Below are 26,525 nucleotides of genomic sequence, written 5' to 3'. Positions count from 1 at the left end.
GTAATATGGTTAACCAGAAAAAAAAACCAAAACACTCCAGATTTTTCAGTGTGGTGTCACCATGTGAAGAAGGAAGAAAGGAACCAACAGTGCTGGAGAGGTGTCCCCTGTATCAAGATACGTGGCACCGTGCAGTGGTACGGCTAAATTCCCAGGCCCTGGCCTGAGGGAGAGATTGCACATTTGGTAGGAAAAAATGAGACAAATCACAGAGAAAATCTTGAGTTTTCCAGCTAGTCCTGGGCTCTGGACACTAGTACATGCTGAAAATAATATTTATACTGCATTTCTGCTACTTAAATATTGAACAGACCATTCAGATGTCTGCTGTCCCCAGTTGGGGGTTGTTAATTTATTTGTGTTTATTTAATCTTTAGTTTATGTACTACCAGTAGACTCTGGAGAACACAAGGAAATGCTAGGTGCCGTTTTTCAGAAAGAAGTAAAGTACCAATGCTGAAATGACTTGTCTGGAGCTACAGAGCTCTCCCAGTTCTAGGATCCCTAAAGACAGCACCATGCTTCCCTTATAGATTGTATGGCTGTCTTTCATGCCTTACTGCTTGGAGAGGCTTTATTTATTTTTAAATAACTTTTTACTTTTTAACAAGCACACTGTGAAGACATCTGCAGCCCATAATTCTGTTTTTCTTTTTTAGATTTCTATAGGTACATCCGAATAGAACATCCAACGTATGTCAGACGGAAGGCTTTTCCTCAGCAGAAAGAAGACGGGAGATGGACGGGGTCGGAGCTGAGTTTATGGGTTGGTTTGTGGGGGATGTTTTTGTCCTTTAAAAACGAAAAAACCAGCAAAGGCACAGAAATGAAAAAGCTTAGGTAAATGTATGTGCTTTAAAAGTTGCTCTGGTTTATTTTGAACAAAAGCATTTTTAAAAAGGTGAACGGGTTTACTAATGCTATTTCTTTGAAAAATGCCTTTCACAAACCACATTAAGGAAACATTCTCAGTTTAATTCCACAGCAATAAGCGCAAATCCTGTCATAACAAATACTTGTGGTTTTATCACTTGTGTGCTTGATAGATCACTAACAGTACGGCCTAAGTGCTTGCCTGCACTATATTAACACATGCTTCTTTGACAAAAGCCAAACTCCTGGTTTCATGGTCAGGGGGAGGTTAGATCCTGGATTCCCTGTGCTGGACTGTTAAATTTGGTAGGTAAAGATTATCGTTTGCAGGCTCTGTCATAATACTTAAGTCCTGTGAAGCCCAGCCTGCCCTTCCAGTGCGGCCCTCAGGCTGGGCTGTTGGCCCAGGAGAAGGGACTGTCAGCCTGCACGGTACCAAGGGCTGAGATTCATTCGGCTCCAACCAGACACAAGGGTTTCCAGCCTGCCTTCAGCTGCTATCCTCATGCAACGCAGCTTTACCCAAGTGTAGTGTTTGCATGGACCTTATAGAAAGTTTACAGCTCAATATGCTATTCTGAAAGCTAAGGACCACAGTGGCTGCTTTTTTCCCCTCATACGGTGGCAGTAAATTGTTACCCAATGCACTTTTCCTCCCTGCTTTAAGACTTGGCCCAAACATTCCTCCAAATAACCAAAAATCTGTGTAAAAAATTAGGTTATTTAATGTGGCATTTACTGTCTCCTACAGGGTTAGAAGGGCTAAAGAGCAATGAAGAAAGCTATCTATCTGGAAACCTAATGTTGCAGTAATTATCCTTCAAAAACAATCAAGTGGAGATAAATGTGGCAATCAACCTCCTCTATGGCTCTGAACACTGCACAGCTTACTGACCATTTTACTCCTTTGGTAAGTGAACGGAGTAGTGGAGGAAAGCGGAACGGTGAAAAGGTAATGGATTACTATCCCTAGTGAATGATGCAAAAATTGTCAGTTGTGGAAGGAAGCCTCTGTAAGTCGGGTTGTACAATCCCAGCAGCAGCAATGCCAGCCCAGGGACGAGAGGTAACATCTGCTTTGACCAAGTCAGCCTGTCACCTCTGATTGAGACTGTCACAGACAGTGCCACATATTTCTTATTTTCAGCTTCATTAGGGAAGCAGGGACGCTTGTTCACGGCAGTAAGGTGTTTAGAAGCACATTATCAGACAGCCAGAACTGAATAAATTAAAACAAACTAGGCACAGCGTGGGGCATTCGGCAGAGATGAAAACCTTTCACAGTTGAAATACTCTTACAACAAACCAACATGCGTGAACCAAGCTGAGCTCTCGTACACTGGTGTCAATCTGGAGTAACGACCAGTTAAGCTCACTTTTGACACTGCCACTAGCGTGACACCAGAACCTGGTCTGTGGCCTCTGTGCAGGTCCGTTTATACTGTATGGTCTCCAAGAAGTCACAGGAGAGGGACGACCTCCAAAAAGATGGCAGTTGTGTACTCAGGGGTGGCTTGGTCTCTTTGGAAAGACTGTAGCTTTTTTCCAGCTGTGCTTAAGAACACCCAGGTCCAACATAATCTTTTCCACAGCCTGTAGCACCTTGAGTCCTTACTGAGGGGACCGGGGGCAGGTGAAGGTGTCGCTCTCACTGGTAGTGCAGCAGCTCCTCCCAGCGAATGGGCTGGGAAAACACCTCCCGTTCCAGCCAGAGTTCGTAGGAGTAGTGGAAGTCCTCAGGGAGCTCCAGCCGCTGTCCCAGCACGCTCTGCAGGCAGTTGTCCACCGGCGCAAACTCCGAGTCTTGAGGTTTGTCGTATCTCCGGCTGTTGAAGGCTTCGATGTTGGCTCTCAGGGTGCATTCTTCAGCCTGGAAATCCCATGGTCTGGCATCAATATCTACATTGAAGAAGACCAAAGTATTGTAGAAAAAATAACTGATAAGGTTTGAGCAAATCGAAGGATGAAGATTTTAAAGCAACCACATGGCTGAGTTGATCAGAGTATTAGCCAGTCAGTTATTCCTAATTATTATTCCTAATCAATTTCCATTATGTATGCATTTTAATTTAAGGTATTTAAATGAAATATGTTAAAATCACTTGTAAATTAAGCAGAGTTGGAAAGCTTCCTATAGAAATGCAATTATTTCTGCTCTGTAGTGTGCTTTAAGGACTCTATAATTACCAAGCTCCTGCTTTTTTCAGAATGGCCCCACCATTTTACTGAAAACCTCTGCAGATGTCTGAAGGAGAGATCAAGATTTAATACATATAGCTAAAACCTGGCCAGCTTATTATGAGCTACTGAAAACAAAATTTTCTAAAATTTGGACAAATTTAACTCTGAATGATGTTGAAAAGCTAATAACTGGCACATAAACATGTAACGTGTTAAAAAAATATATAGTATTTTGAAAGTTGGTCTTTATGAGCTCTAAATCTATATGAAATAATCATTCACTCCATAAAAGTTCAGTAAATTCATTGGCAAAGCCCAGCAGTGCTCAAGGGAAGGTCTGAGCTGAGTATCAATCCAGATATAAAAAGATAAAAATAAACACTCCAGGAACAACCCTTCCAGATCGTGTCTCTGAAAGCCAAATGCTTCCCTGGCAAACTGTCCGGGTCAAGATGCAGTCTCTGCTGAGCAGTGAATTGTGCAACCGAGTGTTGCATTATGTTGCTAATTAGCTCTTTTGAAGGAAGTGGGAAGTTCATCCTTTGCATCTGTCTTAAAAATTGCATTATTCTCACTATTGCCATGTAAATTCAGTTGTTACGGCAAACCCAGTTGTCTTCTCCTGCTGTTCGGGAGCATGTAGTGCTCAAGCTATTTAAGTCACCCAAGGGAGGCAGTATCCTATAGCTGTATCTCGTTAGTGGCATAAAGAAGCCCTGCTGCCATATTCAATCCCACAGGCAACAGTCAGCATGCTGAGAGAGGCAGCGACAGGATAGAAATCCCCATAAAAGAAAGGAAGTTCCCAGTCTTCCAGCCTTCCTGCTCTTTGGATTTTGGGGGAACTCCACTAGTCCTAAAGTGAAATTAAAAATAGCGAGTCTAGTTTTTGGTTCTTCTGAATTAGTGTCATAGTGATATGATGGCTATCAAAAGCATAACAAGTCTTCAAAAAATAGATTATTACAGTTGAACACCCTAACAAAATTATAACGCCTTTCTCCCTTGTAGAAAAGTTAAGATGTTAGGCTTTTACTTCTTGCCCTGTTTTCTTTTGAAACAGGAATGCTACCCAATTTTCCTACTTAATCATTAAAAAGAAGATATACATGCAAAGCAAAAATTTAGGACTCTGTTATTAAGGCAAAAAAATATTGTAATACTTTCTCTTCTTGTCCTAAGGCTGGGTCAGTTGTTGCAGCAACTGGGTGTACTTACAAGGGGCGGTGCGATGCATCCCATGGATTAATACATGAGGAACATCAGAAATTTCATCACATAGAATCATAGAATCATAGAATCATAGAATGGTTTGGGTTGGAAGGGACCTCAAAGATCATCCAGTTCCAACCCCCTGCCACAGGCAGGGACACCCTCCACTAGCCCAGGTTGCCCAAAGCCCCATCCAACCTGGCCTTGAACACTGCCAGGGAGCCAGGGGCAGCCACAGCTTCTCTGGGCACCCTGTGCCAGGGCCTCACCACTCTAACAGTAAAGAATTTCTCTCTAAATCTAATCTAAATCGACCCTCCTTCAGCTTAAACCCATTACCCCTTGGCCTGTCACTACACTCCCTGATAAACAGTCCCTCTCCAGCTTTCCTGTAGGCCCCTTCAGGTACTGGAAGGCCACAATTAGATCTCCCCAGAGCCTTCTTTTCTCCAGGCTGAACAATCCCAACTCTCTCAGCCTGTCCTCATAGGAGAGGTGCTCCAGCCCTCTGATCAGCTTCATGGCCTCCTCTGGACTCTCTCCAACAGCTCCATGTCTCTCTGGTACTGGGGCCCCCCAGAGCTGGACGCAGTACTCCAGGTGGGGTCTCACAAGAGCGGAGCAGAGGAGCAGGATCACCTCCCTCGACCTGCTGGTCACACTTCTTGTGATGCAGCCCAGGACACAGTTGGCTTTCTGGGCTGCAAGTGCACATTGCTGGGTCATGTTGAGCTTCTCATCAATCAGTACCCTCAAGTCCTTCTCCTCGGGGCTGCTTTCAATCCATCCCTCGCCCAGCCTGTAGTCGTGCTTGGGATTGTGCTGACCCACGTGCAGGACCTTGCACTTGGCCTTGTTGAACTTCATGCGGTTCGCACGGGCCCACCTCTCCAGCCTGTCAAGGTCCCTCTGGATGGCATCCCTTCCCTCCAGAAGTTACCTCTAACATCCCTCAGAAGTTACAGATTTAGACTGCGTAAGAGCTGTTTAAACAGACCAACACATCTACTCTGTGCTTCAGCTTAAGGATTCCGAGTATCATCTGCACTGTGGGACGTAACTGCTGTTGTTTCTCAGGTGTGAGCTGCAGAGCTATCAGTCAGATTTTCACTCCACAGCCACCCTAAGCACACACGTTTGGTGCAGATATGGTTTAATGGCTCAATGGCAAAAGCGATTTGGGAATGCAAAAGTGCAGGCCTGGGCTTGGTGGAAACTCTCATCTTGGAGACCCAAGCTGACCGTGTCCCATCCTGATCTGATTATTTCCACCTTTCCTCATGCAATCAATTTGTTCGCTCCTGATGGTGCTCAATGATGCCATAAAACTTCTGAAAAAATCCCCAATACCGACCCAAATGAATTTATGGGATCCTAACAGGTCACAGGCCAAACTGTGTCAAACCCCCTGCGTGCCAATTTCAGCTCTCCACAGCGAGAATGCTTCCCTGGCGCTACTCACCGTTGCCGTAAGCCCAGTCATCGTTCATGCGGTGTCGCACTTTCTGGTAAATGGCAGACATGGTTTTCATGTTGCTCTTTCTCCACTGGCGCCCCAGGTATTTGGTCTGAATTTTCAAAAGTTTGAGGACATAAAGCTGCATCATGGCCTGCTTCACCTTCAGAGCTCGTTTCAGTATAGGGGCTGACTTAAAGACTACCAGCATCTGTCAAGAAATCAACACAAATCAATGCAACGTGTTCAAGCCACACAAGTACTGTCTGCGCAGCTGTGGGCACGAACGCCTGGGCCACGTACGGCCCAAACCCCAGGCAGATAGAACAGGAGCGTTCAACATAACCAACACTTGCTGCGGGGGGGCTTGAGGGTCATAGAATTAAGTAGTATTTGCAGAAGAAAAAGTATTTCTTCATTTAATAAGACTCAATCTGTGAAAGAAAAATGGGCAGATTATGAAGAAGCAGAAGCTCCAGCACTGCCAGAAGAAACTCTTAGCAGGAAGGCTGGGCTGAAGCCGGGCAGCGTAGAGCTGCGGACACACTTGAGGTGCAACACTGGCCACCCGTGGCAGGTCTCAGGGAGACGGGACATCAGCTTACCATTGTCCTCGAGTGTTTCCACTTGGTCAGCTTGTTGAGGATCCTCAGCAAGTTAATGCAGGAGAATAAATTTCTCCAGCAGAACTGGTTGTTGTCTCCAGCTTCCTGCAAAGCAGAGAAGGAAAAACGTAACCCTAATGGCAGCATTCAACAGCACTGCCACAGAGATATCCTTGTGCAGAAAGTCTTTATTTTTACTATCTGCGCAAGTCTTATTTCCGATGGAGAGTGAGCAGCAGAGCTGCCTCCTCGCTTGGGTTGTCATCGTGCTGCTGAGAAGCCGGCAGATTCTGGGGAAAACCATTCTGAAAGACTCAGATGTAATCAGCGTTTTAATTTGCATTTAGGTTTATAGTAAGAGCTAAGATAAATCACATTGTTCCATCATGGGAAATAGATATTGTGGTAGATTTGTATCTGTTGTTTACAGTCAGAGAGCAAATTACAACCTAGTGATCACCACTGCTCAGAGAACAGTTTTTGTTAATTACATGAATTAATTCATAAATTACCACATGCTTAGAGGACACAGTACAGACAAAAAAAGGAAATCACATAACAACGCAGGTTGACAAACAGCAGCATTTGTATCAAGAGGACAAGACTTTTCTGTAACAAAGATCCCTCCAGCTTAAGTGCAGCCAATATATTATTTTAAGTATTAGCTAAATGTAAGCACCTCCAGCTCCAGCTTGCGTAAATATTGCCTGTGGCACATTTGAGAAGTAATTCCACCACTACGGTAACTTGCTTTATGTTTGAACAGACTGAGCACAGCAGAAGTGTCCCACAAATAACCTATTTGGGGATGAGAGCGGAAACAAGTGCTGCTTAATTTATAAGCCACTTACAGCAAGCTACAGCCTTAACAACTCATGGCAAAAACTGCAGCTTGATGCACAATCCAGGTTCTGGGCATCCTCGGGAGGACAGTTAGTAGTTTTTCCAACAAGACCCTAGTAGAATAAGCTGATTTACACCATGTGGGGACAGCAGTTACCCCACAGCCAAAGGGTTTCTCCTTTTGAGACGGCAATGCTGAACCTGTCCTGGTTTTCCATGGAAGTAAACCAAACACACATGATCCTGTGTTCAACCCACTGAAAGCATAATCATCTGTTATATCTGCTAAGACATGTGTTATGGCTGGGATGTTAAAATCAGTGCATCAGAGTATTAAAAAAAAAAAAAAAGCTAAAACAATGCATGAAATGTTGGCTGAAGAAACTTAAATACACGCACAAGTATATACCTCAAGTACCAGGGCATGTTTAATTTCTATTAAATCCTTACATTCAGGGGTATCCTCCCAAAGATGAACACGCATGGTAAAATTCAAGTTGGTTCCTGCATATTTTCTAACTAAATTAGTCTCCCGTGAGGCTAACATCCATGTCTGCTGGAGGAAAGCGATGAGGCACTGTCGTTTAATGCAACAGCTCCCAAACTGGGGATTAGACCCTACTGGGAAAGGATAACTGGGAATATTTTCCCTAAAAAAGTTCAGGCTTCTCCTACAGCCATAAAACTTAGCGTGAGCGTAAGGATTAGCATAAGCCAGGGGGAATGCTCAGCAAAGTGTCGCTAGATGTCCCCATCGGGCCAGGATGGGGTTGGTGGGAGCCTGGCAGGGCTGGACGGGCACCCAGCCTGCCCAGGACACATGGGCCAGCAGAAAACACGGGGCTGATCCCGTTCATAAGGAGGGGGGTGATGTCCAGGAGCTGTCGCCCTGAGCAGGCACCCAAAAGGAGGCAAGAAGCGCTGGTGGAAAGGCACACGGGACAGTGGCAGAGGACACGGGATGATCCCAGACCCACCCGCATGCGCTCTACAGCAGGTTTTTATCTAAATTCGATCTGGCATAATCGACTCATGGCAGAAATTTGCATCACAGCGGCACATCAAAAATGCGAGGGACCACTGCCTTGGAGGGATTCATGAGCAACTTTGGCTCATAGAAACTAGGGAAAATCACTTTATTTTAATGATTTTAACCTTTACAAAGCTAAGGAAAAGGACATAGGCTTAAGATTTTAGCAGCCAGGCAACATGAGATCATCCCTGCCCAGACTGGTTTTGGTCAGGCTCCTTCTTAACGATTCCTGCATTATTTAGGGTCTCCCTTCCCTCTGATCCACCTCCCTGTTAACCCCAAAGCTTATCCCTGCTCTGCGCCCTGTCTGAGTCCAACTTACTCTGCGTTTGAATTATTGCAGTTATGAACCCGCTAGAATTAACGTCTCATCTGTAGTACATCTATTCACACAGCCTGTTGCGCTGGCCAGTCTCCATAATACTTAGGCTCCTCTCCGTAGGGAATTTGGTTCATTTCTTAATCTGCCAGCATCTTATGAAACACGAGTGCTCAGAGCTATTTAAACCTGGGAGGCAATGGCCTCTGGGCAAAGCCTTTTTTAAAAGCAGGCTCTCTCATTTGGAGAAGCGAAAGGGAAAATTCTAAACCCAACTATTTTTATGGGGTGCAGAACGCCAGCAGTGCCTCCTTCCCACCTCCCCATAGCTGATAACAAGTCAGAATAGCAATGGGGGGAATTTTCAAGTCTGGAGGGGGAAAAAAAAGTCTAGTTTTGGAAAGGTTGGGTGTACGGAAAAAGAAGATAGAAAAAAGAAAACAAAAATCCTCCCTCGCCCTCTTGCATACAGCAATACTGGTTACAAGGATCCTTTCTGTGCTGCTTACCAGGCTTTCTGCAGTGAGCTCGGGCAAATCACAGACTGTACAATGCGGATAATCCAGGACAGAGATGCTGTGGAAGGCAGGAAAGAAGGGACTCATTAAAAACCAGGTAAATATGAAAACAATCTTTTAAGATGATCTACGTGATTATGCCCAGCAATCTATAACGTCTTCCTTCCCTGTGCCTGGGGTTTGAATTGCAATGGCAGCGCTGCCTTATGCAGCAAGTAGTTTGGATGGGGTAGCAATCCCGTCTTCTAGCGAGCCACGTTGGGCACGTGAACCAGCCCGCAGCCGGTGCCGCACGGATGTGCCTCCTTCCTGCGTTTCCAACTGCACAGACGGCATCCAAATGGGCTCCCAGCCTCACCGCTGCCTCGCGTCTCAGCTTAATGGAGCACGTCGATTCCTCTTGGCTCCGAAGTGCGTCCTCAGTGCATTAACAAGGACTCGAAGGATTTGGATCCATTAAGACATGATAGATTAGTTATTCATAGCATATTTAAAAAAAGGGAAAGAAAACCCAAAACAAAACAAAACTTAGGTTAAAATGGAGACATCTGATTACCAGCAAGAAAATTCACAATGAGGGGATTAGGTCTTTCTAAGCCCTCCAGACCTACTGCCTTTGTAAAAGTAGCCAATTAAAAAAAAAAAAAAGAGTGTGTGTGTGTGTGTGTGTATGTATATATAATGTATATATACATACACATGCACTGATGCTATCCATGCCCTGAGAAGTGCACCAACACGAAGCATGCACTATCACACAGCTTCAGTTCTTATGTTCCCTCTTGTTCGCTATTTTTTGTTTTTAAATTCAGCAGCTGAGCAACAAGCTAACTTGTGACGATCACCCAGTCAGAGGCAATCCAGGATGAAGACCCAAGGTTGGGAGATCCCCTAAAAGAGGCTTTGTTTAAAGCGTTTGGCCATGAAGGGATTATCTGACCACAAGGACAGATGCTCCTCGCTGGCTCCTACCCATCATAACCCTAAAACTGGAAGCACCGTGCAGATACAAGCAGGAGAGCTCAGAGGGAGCCAGCTCAGGACCAGGAGCCCCATGGCTCATTTGCCCCAAGCTGTCATTTACTGGTTTCGCTTCCGATATTTCCCATTGCAGCATCATTAGAAATGGGTCCATACATTTGAATGTGCCAAAATACCGCGATCCTTTTTGCAGGGCAGTGCCTGACACTGTTCACCGCTATCTGACAGACCGGTACCCTGGGCCCTGGGCTGGGCAGAACAGCTAAACCTCCCTGGCTCAGAGCATCCAGCTCCAAACCCCACCTCATTTCCCAGGAGCATATCCTGCCTGTGAAACCTCCATCAGAAAGGAGAGGAGGGAGCTAAGCGCTCCAGGGCCACATTTCCTCCTCACTTACATGCCTCTAAAGCACAGGACCAAAAGTAGAAATGTTTAACAGCAAGAGAATTAACGTATTACTTTCTGGTTTTCCATGTGTGCCTCCTCACACATATACAACCATACCATGCAGGAGACAGACCAGCCTACACAAGCAGCTGAAGAGCAACAAAAAGAGCATCAAAAAGCAAGAAAAAGGATCTTTGCATCGTTCCAACAGTAACCTCCCCTGCAGTGCTCCCCTCCAAATGGGGAAATCCTACCCAGTCCTACTGAGTTGTGAAAGAGCTGCGCTCTTTCAGTTCTTGTGCTGATTTGCAGTAGTCCAGCCAGTCCCTGTACAGACTCAAAACAGGACTAGTGTCTTTCTCAAATCAGAAGTAAAAGGCAGTGACAGCTATGCAAAACCTGAAGAAGTCAGGAAAGCTGAATTACAGCTATAAAAAGTGGAAAAGACCTAGAAGACTCTACCCCATCTAGCTTTTTTGAAGCCGTCATCCACAGATGCCCGGTGGCACTGAACTGCTTTCCGGGAGTCCACATAAAGATGAAAACAAGCCTCCTGTCAGCAAGATGGGTCTGTGTGTATTTTAGTCATCCAGTGAGAGATTGGAAACCCCCCATCCAGTCTTCCTCACTAAGCAGAAGGGATTTGTTCCCCTCCAGTGTATTCCTGTAGTGGAGAACATAGTGCCCCAAAGCCATGCTTGGGACAAGAGGTCACTCAGTTCCACCATGTGTTAGGGTTCCTCATGCACAAAGCCTCCCTGCTCCATCATCTCTCTCTTCCCCAGAAGCGGCTGTACCTGTTTTTGGCAGTGATATAAGACATGATGTTTTGGTTGAAGAACTTCAGGATCAGCGGGATGCAGTTGGCAAACACCAAATGTTGGGACACGTACTCAAACTGAGGAAGAGAAGTGAAATGGGTCAACGTTAGCTGGAGCAACCGGGAGCATCACCTGGGAATGGAAACCCATTTCCAGCAGAAAGCAAAGCAGTCTCGATGGTTTGTTCTGGACACCTCACAGACCATCTTCCCCTTGGAGAAGTCTGCTGTATAAGGTTTGCATCGTATACAGCAACTCCCACCAGCGGGAAAACTCCTATTTGCCATAGAGTGGACACACAAACTTTATGGCAGTAGTTTAGGAATAGCTGTACCTAATGACACCAGTGTAGCTTTTCAAGACAAAAATCTGTTGCGAAACAGTATACAGGGAAGAGGGAAGGAGGAGATGTAGCTACATGAGAAAATACAATAATTCCTATTGCTGTCCCACACTAACCCCAGTCTCTTTTCAAATTTCAACTGACAAAAGTACCCTTACCTTCATACGTGCCTTTAATTTCTCTCCCCCTCTAAACATTAAATGGTCTGGGTATGTATGGCTGCATAATACAACAAATCTACTGTCCTCTGAAGAGATGGACACAAATAGCAGCAATATCCTATCCCATCCTATCCCACCCATGCCTCTCACTAACCTGCAATCAACATCCCAAACTTGAGAGCAAAGAAACAGTTTGTTCCTACGCGTCTCATCTCAGCCTGGTACAAGCTGTCAACACTTGGTACGCCACTGATGACACACCGCCGCCGTTATCTGTGAGTGAGTAATCAGCAGTCCCCGCTAGCCGGGATCTGAGATGCTCTCACTGCTTTGAAATGCAGCTGCCAGCAACCGGTACGTTATATAGGATCGGACCGAAGATAATGCTGAATTGCCGAACTGCAATAACTTGATGGTGTTTCTCTCTTGGCATAAGAAACACCAAATCTCAACAGAACCAAGACAAAAAAAAAAAAAAAACAACCAAACCATGACCTGCGTTGGTGTGTAGGTCTGTGCAGTTGCTGCTTCACCGATGCAGCAGCTGGTGAGCGCAGGGTGACCCCCAGCAGAGCCTGGACCAGCCACGCTCTCCGCTACCCTCCTCTGCCTCCATCGATGCTGGAAGCATCAGCTCAGCCCTCGCAATGGTTTTTGGGGTTGTCCTTGAGACCAGCTTCAGCACCGAAAGGAATTATGAAGGCTCACTCAAAAGCAGAATCGGGGGGCCGGGGGCACCCCACAGCTTTCTCCAGACTTAGCACCAGACTGCAAGTGTCCTCCTGCCACGGAGGAAGAAATGAGAGAAGCCATTTTGGGGGTGAAGTGAGAAAAAATAGTGGAGGGACATGGGGGGACCCAGAACAAACGTAGGATTGTAAAAATGTGGGGGTTTGTTTCATTTTATCCAATCCAATATATGGATTTATATTTATCCTCGGATAAATATCAGTGGGCTTCATAACACAGGTGGATTTGTACCACGCTGAAACCTTTAAAATAAAAAAAATAAAACCCAGTAATTTTTTGACTTGCAGAATGGGTGGACAACTGGGCCCCGGCCACAGCTCAAATCAGTCCTTGGTCTTTTTTTAATCAAGGAAAGCCCTCATGTGGGTGCAGCTTGATTGGCATCACGTGGATGAAACAAAAAGCAGATTGCATCTAGGACCCAGACCTCCAGGCTCTGTTGAAACTGGAGCCCCAAGAACTTGATCCTGCCGAAGGACAGAGGACCGGATTAGTTGACCTCATGAGGTTCTACCCAGTGCTATTTCTGGTCGTTGGGGATGAGACAGAGCAAAAGAGCGTCTTGTCTAACCCCCATCCCCTTCCCCCTTCTGCTGGGGAGGCTCGTGCTCGTGAGATCTCCTAAATTTTAACCTGATCAGCCACAGCATAAATTTTTCCAGAAGTCTGAAAACTCCTTCCACATGAGTGGAAACGAGCCTGTCAAAACACAGTCAGAGATATATTGCAGGCAGGTTATCCCTGCCTGAGTAACCCTATACAAATCCTGGCCCGGGGCTAGGGTTCACCGCTATGGAAAAGTGATCAGGAGCTCCTCATGGAAACTGTTCCTGGAGAGGTCTTTTAGGAGAGGGTCTATCAGGACACACTGGCTTCAAGACCAGTGTGGCAATGGCCGACCCCTTCTCTACGCTCACCTGGTAGATGTGGTTCAGCTTGAAGTGCTTGAGGAGCAGCAGCAGCAAAGCTGAGATGCTCTTCACAATGATCTCTTTGTGTCTGTTCACGTCAATCCCCAATTTCATGCTCTGAAGAACGGTGATGCTGCGTTGGAGGGAAAGAAGGCAACAGCACAGTGGGTGTGGGAGCGAGGAGGACTAAGGGACTGTTGAGTTCTTATTCATCTGGACAGGCTCTAAAGAAACAGAGACGTTCGCTTCCCTCCAGGATTCCCATTTCCATCCCCTTCTGTCTGGTGACACCGAAGTGCATTAAAAAAGGGGAAAAAAAGCTGACTGCCCTCCACCAGCAATCCTGGGGGAGCGGTGTGAAGGACACCTACCATATGCTCACGTGTCTTTATGATTTGTGTCAATTAGCATGACATTAAGATTTGTGTGACTTAGCTAGCAGAGCACAGCAGCTGCAGACTACGCTTGAATTGTTATGCTCCTGAAAAAACTGGCATTCACATCCTTGCCTTTCACCCCTCTGCCCTGGCAGCAACAGTAGCTTGCACCTATCCAAAGAGACATCCCCAAATCTGGAGTCCCCCGAAACCTATCAGCAAACCCCAACAATCCTGCTTGGTCCAACACTTCGTAGCAAAGCTGGGATGGCTGGTGGCCACATCCTCAAGGACTTACGGCATCTCTTCAGGCAACACGTCTGCCAGGATGTTGATGGAGTCGGTCTTGGCTTTAGAGGTGGGCGCTGCAGCAAGGAGGATCTTCAGCAAAGCTATCTGCAGGGGAGGACAGGCGTGGAGGGATGCTCCCAGGAAGGGGCATTCCTTCTTTCTCCTTCACGTGCTGAAACTGGACAACTTCAAGCCAAGTCTATAGGGTTTCAGCAGCCCAAGCTCTGCTCACCATGATGGACTGGCTATGCCAAGGCTCAACCTCTCCTTTTATACCCTAGATAGACAGGCCAAGTGTGGGGAGCATGGCAGCTCTGTTTTAACCTTAACTTAAGGCATCACGAGCACCTGAGCTCTAGCAGTATAGATAAAATAATGCAAGGGACACCTGGAGCTTAATGCATTTAAATCTCTGTTTGTCTCTCTCTATGGACAGAGTGCACACGACCAAACTAGCATCATAAAATCATAGAATCCCAGAACGGTTTCGGTTGGAAGGGACCTCAAAGCCCATCTGGTTCCAACCCCCTGCCATGGGCAGGGACACCCTCCACTAGCCCAGGTTGCTCAAAGCCCCATCCAACCTGGCAACGTAGCTGAATTTCAGGACGCGCGTTGTATTCCCCTGCGAATCTCTTGGGGCCATGGGAAGGCTGCAAGGGATGTCCTTGTAAGGGAGGTCATAACCCACAGACTCTCCACAGTTTGAACAGCTGTTGAGAGCACAGCAAGGCTGGCAGAGACCTGGAGGCATTAACACCTTGTTTGCTGAGCCACAATGATGGTTTAGTTTGGTTCCTGGCCCAGCAAGCCATCACGCTCAGAGATCAGCGTGATATCGTAATGGAAAGTTAATCTCAGCAAGTTAATCTGAGCAAAGACTCAAGGGACTAGTGAAGTCTCTAGGTTGCTTCTTAAGGTCAGAAGTGAAGGTGCCTGCATCAGTGTGCAACAACTTGTTGGTAAATGCTACAGCTCACGCAGCTCAAGGGATGATATGGGGCCATCCCCAACCGTTTCCCCCCAGTGTCAGGAGGACAGGAGCCACTTTTGAGCTCCCACCAATGTGGAGGACTTTGCTCCTTGTTCCCAATCCTCTGCACACATCCTCTTTTCCAACCATTTGACCACGTCCCTGGGTATCTACACCCCTTGATCCCCTGAATCCCTTCTCTCAGACTGTACTTTCCACCCAACTCTGCTCAGGATTCCCACCAAAATCACAGAATCATATAGAATCATAGAACGGTTTGGGTTGGAAGGGACCTCAAAGCCCATCTAGTTCCAACCCCCTGCCATGGGCAGGGACACCCTCCGCTAGCCCAGGTTGCCCAAAGCCCCATCCAGCCTGGCCTTGAACACTGCCAGGGAGCCAGGGGCAGCCACAGCTTCTCTGGGCAACCTGTGCCAGGGCCTCACTACCCTAAAATCTCACCATTCAAAGTCTGAACACACCCCAGCACCCCGTGCTGAACTCTGCAGCTCACAGATTGGCACCATTCCCCGCTCAAAAGCTCTTCTTTACTTTTAAGAAACATGGGCTTACCATATATTGGGGGAGATTGTACAACATTGCTCGATACAAGATCTCACAAGGGGTTTCTTGGACTTCCTCTTCCCCCTAGCACAGAGAAATGTTAGAAGCAAGGGAAAATTAAGTATTTCCAGTCCAGACACTTGAGATATGTCAGTCACTTCCATTAAACCCAGCTTGAGGACTTAATGATGGACATAGCTGCTTGCTGACTGCAGGAAGCTCCAAGCCTTTCTCCACTGCTACATTTGGTCAAGATAAGGACTTCTAGAAAAAAGCATCCAAGGTGTGTCCTAAGGATCACATGGAGAACGTATGGATTTCTATGTACCTTGGAAATCTTCCACATGTCTGTCTAGTGATGGGGTACAGCAACTTCTTACCAGAGACATGGGGCACTTCTCCAGCTCCTCCTCGTTCTTGATCTGGATGTCTGAGATGGAAACGTACTTGTGCTGGCAAAATACACAGACAGAGGCAGAGCAATATCACAACTGAAGGATGAAACTCAGTCAGTGATGCCAACATTTGCTGATTTCAGTAATATCCCAGTTAGGTGCACAGGTTGCAGCAGACACATGCAGAACGCATCTTTGTGGGGGACATCCCTCTGTCCCTGAAGACCCTCACAAATCATGCCTTTGATTATTTCCATTATTTCCTTCTACTAAGTAAGGAGTAAGTAAATGGAGAGGGACAATAGCCTCTAAAAGGCAATCCAGACATTAGATAGGGTCGGTTGGCCTCTGGAGGTGTCTCACTCCATGTGGAGCACTGCAGGAGCCAAGGCTGGCTATGCTTCCCCCCGGGAACACCACAGGTTTGGGCACGTATGTCCAAACCCAACTCTGGAAGTCTGTCACCTTCAAAGCATAGCAAATGCTCGCCAGGACGCAGCAATGTTACACCTCAGATAAAGGGAAAGTCCAAGTGCTGGACAATCTACTTGGAATTTCAGTGAAGACTCAGTTTTCCATTTTTTGCCCCAATTCTGGCAAGAAGATCCAGTAGCTTTTCCTGTGACAACAAGAAGGGACCCTCTTACTCCCTCCAGTAACTGTGTTTCAGCTGGAGGTGAAACGTGAGGATCCCACACTGCATGTGGTAGATATCCAGCCTCTCTCAAGCTGTTCAGACCTTCACTGGCTTTATCAGATTGACTTCCCAAGGCAGAGAGAGCAGGAGCTCAGACCAAAGGTGTTGCTGTACATCAGATGAAGAGGGGCAGAAGACTAAATTCATGTGAAACATTTACTGTGAGCTGAGAGCATACATCTGAGAACCTCAGACTTCTTATAAGTGCTTTATCATAAAGTTTATGTGTATGAGACTTGATGCCCTGCAATCCCCCTGTGGCCCTGGTGATCTTGGCCAATGAGATCCCCATGGGTCTGATCCCACCTCAGAGCACCTGCTGAGTGCCAGGGAGCAAGAGTAGCAAGGGATGAGGTTAGACAAGCTGACTGCCGCTCAGCAAGGCTTTCTGGGCTGCTTCATCCAAGTGCCATGCATGGAGCCACCATCTTACCTGCTTCAGTGTCTTCACACTTTCATGGATGGGCCGTGGTAGCCCTATCAGGGTTTCGGTGTCTCTGTGGAGGATGAAAGAGGGACCGCATGACACTGGGAAGAAGATCTGGGTTTAACACTTCCATGTCATACAAGGTAAAAGAGGGATCCTGTAGTCTACTGAATCTACTCAATGCATACCAGAGGGGTCAGGAATTGGGGGAGGTGTTGGCATGAGCTGCCTGCCCTCCCTTCTCCTCCCCAGAACAGTCTGCACAAGAGAGGGGCAACATCAGGGTGAAGAACTGGGGTGAAATCAGGTCTCTGCGTGGAGCCAGCTTGAGCCCAGCACTGCACCCAAACCCGAATATGCCCTGCTGGGCCTGTGCCCGGATGACTCTGCACCTGCAGCCTGATTTATTCACAAACTGGGTAATTCGTTGTGGATACCAGATTGTCCCAACTCCCTCCTGCATCAAGCCAGTCTCTGGCTTGGGCCAGGGGTCACTTATTCTGGGCTAGGTCTGATTTTTAATAGAAAGAGGTCCTTGGAGACCAACATCTCCAAGAACATGGTTTTAAAACACCAACTGCACTGCTGCAGCCCCAGCGAAATGCAGTGCTGCGCCACGTTGTCCCGAGCGTGCCTTGGGCTGGTGGAGTTGAGAACACCTAAGCTCCGTGGACACCTCCCACCAGTTAAATTGCACCGATGGGAGCTATGAGACTGACTTTGTCGGACCTACACGTGTAACACTCACTGTCCCAGCGTGAATCCAATGAATTTGTTCCTGCTTGCTTCCAGGAAATGCTCGATGTCTTTCTGTCTGATGGAGCAGCAGAGAAACAAAAATAAGGAGAAGGCTGGAAAATAGACATATACTAGATCACAGCCTACGTTTCTCAGAAAGGATAGCAGTGTGGGACCAGCGAGAACCTTTGAGCTTTCTCGGATTGATTTCTAGAGGTCTTAATAGCAGCAGCCTGGAGCCACCATTGCTCTCATTGGTTGGGAGCAACACGACCCAAAACCAGTTGTATCTGCTGTGCAACTCTATGGGAGTGTGCAAATAAATGGGGAGGAGTTCTCTACGAGCAGCATCTTTTTATCCACCTTCTGTGCTCCTAGCATCTGCATCTTTGAGTAGCATCTGCTCGCTCTGAGCAAACAAACGTTGTCTCCGCGGTCTGGTGGAGCACGTGCTGCTCTGAGAGAGCAAGCCCGACATCTTGTCCACCTTGGGCATCTTTCATGAGAACTGGTCAGGGTCTCAGCACTACAAGTAGGACATGAACCGTGAGCCAAGGCTCTCACAGGCAGAAAGAAACCCAGCTGGATTTCCAGGCACCAGTCAAGAAAAACAACGATCATTTGATTTCGAAGCTGAGAGCATTAAGTTTCATGGTGTAGGACGGCACCGCGTGTGCGGAGACCCACGTGGGAAACTGATTCTTGTCGTGTCCGTGTGAGGAGTGCTCTGCATAGACACACTTAACCCTGTCACTGCTCCCACATCGAAAAGATGTATTTGCTCCTGTGATTTAAAGACAGTGGACTAAATCCAGGCTTCAGAACAATAAAACTCGCACAGACTGGGGGGGGGACAGAGGATTTCACCCTTTTTTCCTAATCCTTCCCCTATATCATATGTAGCAGAACTGGCCTTAGGAAGGGAAGGCACCAAGTTCTTCATCCTCAGATGGTTTTCTCCAATTTCTTACCTTAGAGCAAGACCATTCAAGAAGGCTTCATCTGGCAACACAAGAGTCCCACTCAAAAAGCAAGAGGCGATGCCATTAACCACTTCCCAGGATGATTAGTCTAGGACCCTGCCCTACTGAGACGCGTTGGTGCCGGTTGGGAAAGCTGACCCTGCTCCCACAGCACTCCAGCACAAGCCTCCTTCCCAGTACAAACTGGGATGTCCAAAATGGGATTGCCACTTATTGGCCAAGCTTGGCCATGCTTGGTTTGTAAAGCCTGGGGAAGGGTTCACCTAAACCCAGTCCAGAAAGGACCAACTGAGACAAAAAAAAGAACTGGAGTCACTTCAGTTGAACGTGCCAGAGGCCAACAAACTTGCCACAGTCTGACGGTCAGCATGCAGTGAACTCCAGGACAGGTAGGACTGGGGAGGACGGCAATGAAGCCAGATGGATTTACCTGACTTTGGGGGCCCAGGGGAGCCCTTTGGGGAATGACACCCTTTCGATAGGTGGGCGCTGAGCAGGCATGGCGGGGATAATCGTGTCCCGCTCCATCAGGTCCAGTTCCCCCTCGATCCCGCTGTCCACATCATCATTTTCCTCTTCATCGACTCCTGCTTCATCATTCTTGAAGGGGTCTCTCTCATTGTATATATCCAAACTGTCCTGCTTCACCAGGGGCTGCACCAGAAGGGGAAGAAGAAATTCAAGTCACTCCATGGATTTCCTTTCCCTCCCAGCTGCTGGCACCAGACCCCTCCATCCTGGAAGGATCAAGCTCCCAGATATTCTTCAGGTGAGGATTTGGGTGAGGATTTGCTTCCTAGCTGTTGCCACCACAGCCTGGACAAGAAACAGCCTGCTCTGTACCTCTAACCTTGCTGCTCTAGGAGGTGTGACCCCATTTTCCATCTTAACTTTTGGAGCTACCATCCTCCAGCAAAAGAGGCATTTTTCATCCTCAGACCATAACACAGCAGCTCCAAGAGTGGAGCTAAAAAAAAAAGACAAGCTTGCTGTGAGCAGTTTGCTCCTTTGCTTATCAGCCCTCTGCCATAGGGTCAGGGTGTCCTCTCGTTTCCTCCGGATCAAGCGCATCGCAGGGCTGATCTGCCACAACTGAAACTGGTGGATGAAAAGCCGGACATGACCCGGCAATGTGCACTGGCAGCCAGAAAGCTGTGTCCTGGGCTGCGTGTCCAGCAGCATGACCAGCAGGTCGAGGGAGGGGATTCTGCCCCTCTGCTCCCCTCTGCTGTGGTGAGACCCCCCTGCAGTGCTGCGTCCAGCTCGGGGGTCCCCAGCACAAGAAGGACACGGAGCTGTTGGAGCGAGTCCAGAGGAGGCCACGGAGATGATGCGAGGGCTGGAGCACCTCTGCTATGGAGACCTCAGGCTGAGAGAGTTGGGGTTGTTCAGCCTGGAGAAGAGAAGGCTCCAGGGAGACCTTAGAGCCCCTTCCAGTCCCTAAAGGGGGCTGATGAGGAAGATGGGGACAGACTTTTTAGCAGGGCCTGCTGTGACAGGACAAGGGGTAATGGTTTTAAACTAAAAGAGGGAGGATTCAGACTAGATATAAGGAAGAAATTTTTCACAGTGAGGGTGGTGAGACACTGGCAGAGGTTGCCCAGAGAGGTGGTAGATGTCCCATCCCTGGCCCATTCAAGGCCAGGTTGGATGGGGCTTTGGGCAACCTGGGCTAGTGGAGGGTGTCCCTGCCCATGGCAGGGGGTTGAATTAGATGATCTTTAAGGTCCCTTCCAACCCAAACCATGGAAAGTTTGGAAATATCCATTTCAATGGTCCCCATTGGAAAAGCATCCTGGGCCATGCGCCGGGAAGATGCACCCGCTCTTACCCTCCGGCTGCGGTGACCACGCTTCTGCTGCTGCTGGTCCATAAGCTCGATGGAGTAGGTGGGAGGCGAAGCGGCACGCATGCTCCGCATCACCTGAATGCTGTCTTCTGGCAAGGGCGGCAGCCCCAGCTCCTCCCGCTTCCTCACTTTCATTGCCTGCAGGGCTTCAAATCCACCCAATGTGAACTAGGGACCAAGAAGAGAGGTGAGAAAGCGGGGAGCAGCCATCCCACCTGGAGTGCATGGCTCTTCTGGGCTTCCAGAGGAGCACCAGTTTGAGGCCATCAAAATGGAGAGTTGAGGATGAAGACACCACGTCACTGGTTCGTCCTCCAGACTTCTCCTCCACCCCATGTCCTCTGCATGGCTCAGCCCACCCTCATCCCAGAAGAAACCGTCTGCCTTGTGTCAGCGTCCTGTGCCATCCTAAATAACCTCATTAAGGTTGGATTGAATTGTGGGGAACATCCAGGCTGCATGAGCACTATTCCCAAAATGACCAGTTTCTGGAAAAAGGAAGGGTTTGCACCCACCAGAAGCACCTTCCAGAGCAGGAGCAGGACCTTCTTCATGGGGAAGTGTGGAGCATGGCCACTGCAGAACTTGGTCACCATTGTGAAGAGTAGAAGAGCAAACGGCTCTTCAGTGTGCACGGGGAAACCTGGTGGAGAGAGGGACCAGGAGCAGGGTCAGAGCAGATTCCCCCATCCCTGAGGTCTCCCCACCAGTCCAGCACAATGAAGGGACCTCGTTAGGGCACAATGAACTTTGTGGCTCACTCAGCTCCATCCTGAAGGTCTCCCGGCAGGTTTTCCACTCAGGGGGATCTGCCTCCTGCTCCACACGGATGTTCTCCACCATCAGATACATGACACTGAGCAGCACCCTGCCGGGACAGCATGGCAGGGAGGTGACGCCGCCAGGCAGAGGCCACTTCGTCCCCAGCGGCTGTCCCACAGCCTCCACCTGACGTGCAAGCGGGGTAAGAGAGGGGGTACCTGAGCTCCGTGCTGTCGGCTAGCGAGATGGCCGGCTTCCTCAGGGCGCTGCTGCAGGCCTGGCTGTTGCTGCGGGGAAGGGGACGAGCTCAGTGCCAGCCACCGGGCACGGGCTGGTCCTCGTCCCGACCCCCAGCCTACATCTGTGGCGGTGGAAACACCGTGCTGGGGGACGTGCTGTGGCTGCAGCACCTCCCTGGTCCTTGGAGAGGAGGAGGAAGAAGAGAAGGAGGAAGGAGAGAGAAGAAGAAGGCAAGAAGGATAGGTACAAAGAAGATGAAGAGGAGGAGGATGAGGAGGATGGAAGAAGAAGGTGAGGAGGATGGGGAAGAAGACGACAAAGAAGAGGAGGGTGATGAGGATGGAAGAAAAGGGTGAGGAGGATGGGGAAGTACACTACAGCCTTGGGGAAGAGTGGCTGAAAAGCTGCCTGGCAGAAAAGGACCTGGTCGACAGCCGGCTGAATACGAGCCAGCAGCGTGCCCAGGTGGCCAAGGCGGCCAACAGCATCCAGGCTTGGATCAGCAATGGTGTGGCCAGCAGGAGCAGGGCAGTGACCGTCCCCCTGTACTCGGCACTGGTGAGGCCACACCTCGAGTTCTGTGTTCAGTTTTGGGCCCCTTGCTAAAAGAAGGACACGGAGGTGCTGGAGCGTGTCCAGAGAAGGGCAACGAAGCTGGTGAAGGCTCTGGAGCACAAGTCTGATGAGGAGCAGCTGAGGGAACTGGGGGTGTTGAGCCTGGAGAAGAGGAGGCTGAGGGGAGACCTCATTGCTCTCTACAACTCCCTGGAAGGAGGGTGCAGCCAGGTGGGGTCGGTCTCTTCTCCCAAGTAACAAGCGATAGGACAAGAGGAAATGGCCTCAGGTTGTGCCAGGGGAGGTTTAGATTGGGTATTGGGAAAAATTTCTTCACTGAAAGGATTGTCAAGCACTGGACTTGGAGGTATTTAAAAAATGTGTAGCAGTGGTGCTCAGGGACATGGTTTAGTGGTGGACTTGTCAGTGCTGGGTCAACAGTTGGACTGGATGATCTTAAAGGTCTTTTCCAACCTAAATGCTTTTATGATCCTAAGAAGAAGATGGAGAGGAGGGTAAGGATGATGGAAGAAGAGGGCAAGAAGGATGGGGAGAAAGAAGCTGAAGAGGAGGGTGAGGAGGGCAAGGAGAAAGAATAAGATGAAGAGGACAAGGAGGGCAAGGAGGATGAAGGCAGTGCAGGTCCTCTCACTCGATCTCCATGTTGAGGAGCTCCAGGAAGGCGGTGAAGGTTCCCAGCTGGTACAGGAGGAAGCTGTTGTGCCGAGACCAGTGCAGGACATCGCCTTCATTATTGCAGTCTCCAAAGACGCCTGGAGATGCCCAAAGGGAGGCACTGGTTAGGAGGGAGCTGCCTTTGAAGCCCTGGAGCACACGGGAGCAGCCGGGAAGAACCTTCATTGCACCGACCTGGTGCAACCCCAAGAGAAGGCTTCTTCCAAACCCTCATGATGAAGCCAGGAAGCAGGTATGTGGTCACATCCAGACATGGGGCATGTGGTCCTTACCCTGTGCCAGGTAGAGGATGGCCCGTGCTACTTTGAGCCGCTTGTCCCTGTTGACCACCTCCAGCCCATCCAGCAGGCGCATGACATAGGCCTTCTGCTGAGCACCGTCCAGCTCCAGCCACCTCCTGCCCTGCACTGGAAAGGGGACACGACAACCAGCCGGGTGCCTCCCTGGGGGTCCTGCTCTTACCCAGGGGGGGCTGCCCCAAAACCCAGGGTGCTGAGCCCAGAGTTGGTACCTTGAGCATGAAAATCCTCTTCGAAGCATCTCCTGTTGGTGCTGAGCTCAGGCTCCTCAGTGTAGCTGTACAGCTCTGATGGAGAAAGGGGTCAGCAGGAACCTGGAGGGGTTTCACCCTCCTCATCATCACCAAATTCCTCGTGGAGCTCTGAAACATCCCTACGCACCCGAGGAGACATGGGGCAGAGACCTAAACTTATCCCTGAGCCCTTCTGCAGCTCCAAGGGGCATCTTGGAGCCCCCTAATGCCACCAAATTCATCATTTTCATCCCCGTGTCCGGGCTGGGCTGTTCCCACGCTCCTGCCCACAGCGACGGTGCTCGAGCTGCGTTTGTAATGTCATAGGGGGGTTTTGGGGAGGTAATTTTTCTGTCCCAGTTAAGCCAGTTTGCAAAAGGAGGGACCGCAGGAGCAGCCAGGCAAGACCTGCACTGATTTCACACCCAGCACCTCGGATATTTTTGGGACCTGCAAACAGGGGCCGGACTTGGAGGGACACGCTGTTGTGCCTGTTCCTATATAATTTCTACCTGTTCCTATATAACTCTTATAGGTCCTGAACCGGTCCTGCAAGGGAGGAGGAAGGATCCCTTGAAGAAAAAAAAACCCCCGTGCTTTACCCAGGCCAGCTCACGCAGCTGAGACGCTCACAGCTAAAAATAGCCCCTTTGCTGGTCGAGGTACGCTCGGGACCCCGGGGGTTATGGGGTGGAAGCAGCCGGAGTCGCTGCACGGCAGGGGGATACGGGATGAGGACTCGACCCATCGTGACACTCGTGATAAAGGGTGACGCTTCCCAGCCTGGGCTGTGCCACTGGGTCCTCCCACCCCCTGCACGCCTGTCATCATGTCCCGGATAATTTGGAGTGCGGGGTAATCCCCGTGCCCCCACATGTCCCTTCTGCTCGTCCCCGGGGAACGAGCGGCTCTCTATTAATAAATCCCTCTTGCTCTATTACCGCGAGGATGATACCACTCGATATCCATCCCCCATCCCGCTCACCCGACTCCCCAAGGGATTTTATTTTTTTCCTCCCCGCTGGGCACCTATTAATAGCAACGCAGCACCCAAACACCCCTTCACCTGCTAACTCTGCGCCGTGGCCGTCGGCATCCCCGTATTCGAACTCCAGGTTGGGGCAATCCACCGAGCCCTGCGGAGAGCGGGTTGGGGTTAGCGGGGGGGGGGGGGGGGCTGGCGCATCCCCACGGATATTTCGGGAGGCAGGACGGCTGCCAGCGCTCTCAGCCTTTGCATTAAAGCTCCTCCAGCCGCCGGAGCAGCGACTCGCGCACGGATGATCTTGACGCGGGTCTCCAGGGCTCGCGCGGGGCGTTAGCGAGAGGCTACTTAAAATACAGTGCAAATTTGGAAGGCGAGTGTAAAAATAGCATTTCTCAAGTCCCGTGGGAAACAGAGGCAGGACCCAAAGTGCCAGGGAATATTTGATGCATTTCAGAGCCCCGCATACGCTTAAAAAACAAAGTCTGGGGCTGGTTTGAAGCAAAGGTTCCCGGGAGGATGCAAACCCCCCGCGTGCTCCGTCCTTAGCACCCCAGATCCGACAGCTTTCGGGGCCGGGTTTTGCCCTTCGGAAGCCCGTAGGGTTGTGGATCTCCTCCCTCCTCCCCTGCGGATGAGGAACTGGAGCATGAAACTCGGCCGGAGGATTACGGCAGGGCAGGGAGCGGGCAGCCGCAGCCAGACGACCCAACGCTGGCATCGCGTGCTGCCGTGCCGTGGGGAGGGAACACATGAACGGATAAACTAAATTAACATAATTTCTCATTCTGAGTCCCAGCATCCCTTCTCGGCAGCCGGGCTGGAACCGATGCGCATCGTCACAATTAATATTGATGACCCCAGAGGATGCGCAGCTCCAGGCTGAGCCCGGCTCGCTCAGAAACGCTGTTTTCTCACCCAATTTTTGCGACCAAGCCGGCGGGGCGGTTTGGGGAGCTAAAGCCGATGAGGAATTTGGTGAAGCGCGTGCAGCTCTAATCCGCTTTGCGAGGCCGAACCGGACGAGAAAAGCAAACCCCAAATTCACGAGCAGGGCTCGGGGGCCACAACTCGGGCACCGATCCCCGGGGAGGAGGGACCCTTTTTGGGTCAGCCGTGCCCAGGGAGCCCCTCAACCCACAGGGAAGCGAGGTCACGGGGGGGTCCCTCGGTGGGTTTATGGTGGCCGGGAACATCAGTCCTGGGCCGGATCCTGGTGACCCGAGCCCAGTCCTGCTTTCCCAGCCTGGCACCCGGACGGGTGCAGAGCAGCGTCGGAGGTGCAGCCCGGGGGGGGTTAGTGGTTAAGATATTGGGGCAGGAGGGGTGAAGGGCGGCGGAGGGGACTGCAGCCCCCCAGACCCTGGTGGGGTTAGACATAAGTGGGTGCCTGGAGGGCATAGGGGACCCCAGGGCCCAGTTAGGACCCCAAAATCCTGCTGCCAGCTGTGGGGGTGTCAGTGCCGGGGGCAGCCTCCCTGGGGACCCCCCACTCCCGACTGGGCACCCCCCACATACCCCTAGGGCGGGGTGGGGGGGACAACACCCCCCCCCCGCAACAGGGACCCCCTCCCAACCCTGGATCGGGCTCCTTCCAACCGCGGCCCCACAGGAACCCCAACCCCCGGGGCAGGGACACCCCCCCCCATCTGGGGTACCCCCCCCCCAGCCCCGAGCAGCGGCCAGAAGGAGCCCGGGGCGGGGTGAGGGGCTGACACTGCCGCCCCCCGCCCTTACCTCGGACTCTTTCCGCTGGTTCCTGAAGAGCTCCCGGCTCTTGGGCTGGGGCTGGGGCTGCGGCGGGGGCTGGGGCTGGGGCTGGACCGGCCGAGCTCTGCCCGGGGCCGGGGCCGGGGCCGCGCCGCCCGCCGCCTCCATTCGCTGCGCCCCTCTGCAGCGCCCGCCGAGCACGTGGGGGCCGGGCCCCGCGCCCCGCCCCGGACCCGCCCCCACCGCGCCCATTGGTTCGCCTCCCCACGGGGCGGGGCATGAGGACACGCCCCCTCTCTGCCATTGGGCGGGGGGCGTGGCCAGAAGGGCCCGGGGGGGGGGCGTCCCGGGGGGGG

The 26,525-nt window shown here is 50.2% G+C and overlaps 1 protein-coding gene across 1 annotated transcript; it reads right to left on the bottom strand.

The window, feature by feature from the left end:
• Positions 1-843: 843 nt before the first annotated feature.
• STRIP2 (striatin interacting protein 2) lies at positions 844-26,383 on the bottom strand. Its single transcript, XM_054823218.1, has 21 exons — positions 26,197-26,383; positions 24,541-24,610; positions 23,454-23,528; positions 23,215-23,349; positions 22,899-23,019; positions 21,670-21,738; positions 21,451-21,557; positions 21,205-21,332; positions 20,672-20,857; positions 19,271-19,494; positions 17,868-17,933; positions 17,126-17,189; positions 15,981-16,052; positions 15,610-15,684; positions 14,071-14,168; positions 13,402-13,528; positions 11,207-11,307; positions 9,032-9,098; positions 6,328-6,432; positions 5,729-5,933; positions 844-2,772 (listed from the first exon to the last, which is right to left on the bottom strand). The coding sequence occupies exons 1-21, from the start codon at positions 26,335-26,337 to the stop codon at positions 2,522-2,524; spliced, it is 2,487 nt and encodes an 828-aa protein (XP_054679193.1). The 5' UTR covers positions 26,338-26,383; the 3' UTR covers positions 844-2,521.
• Between the last annotated feature and the right edge of the window lie 142 nt (positions 26,384-26,525).

This window comes from Grus americana, chromosome 1 (assembly GCF_028858705.1).
Source record: "Grus americana isolate bGruAme1 chromosome 1, bGruAme1.mat, whole genome shotgun sequence".
NCBI lineage: Eukaryota > Metazoa > Chordata > Aves > Gruiformes > Gruidae > Grus > Grus americana.
Note: the sequence above shows the minus strand (reverse complement) of the source record. Positions and strands in the feature narration are given on the sequence as shown.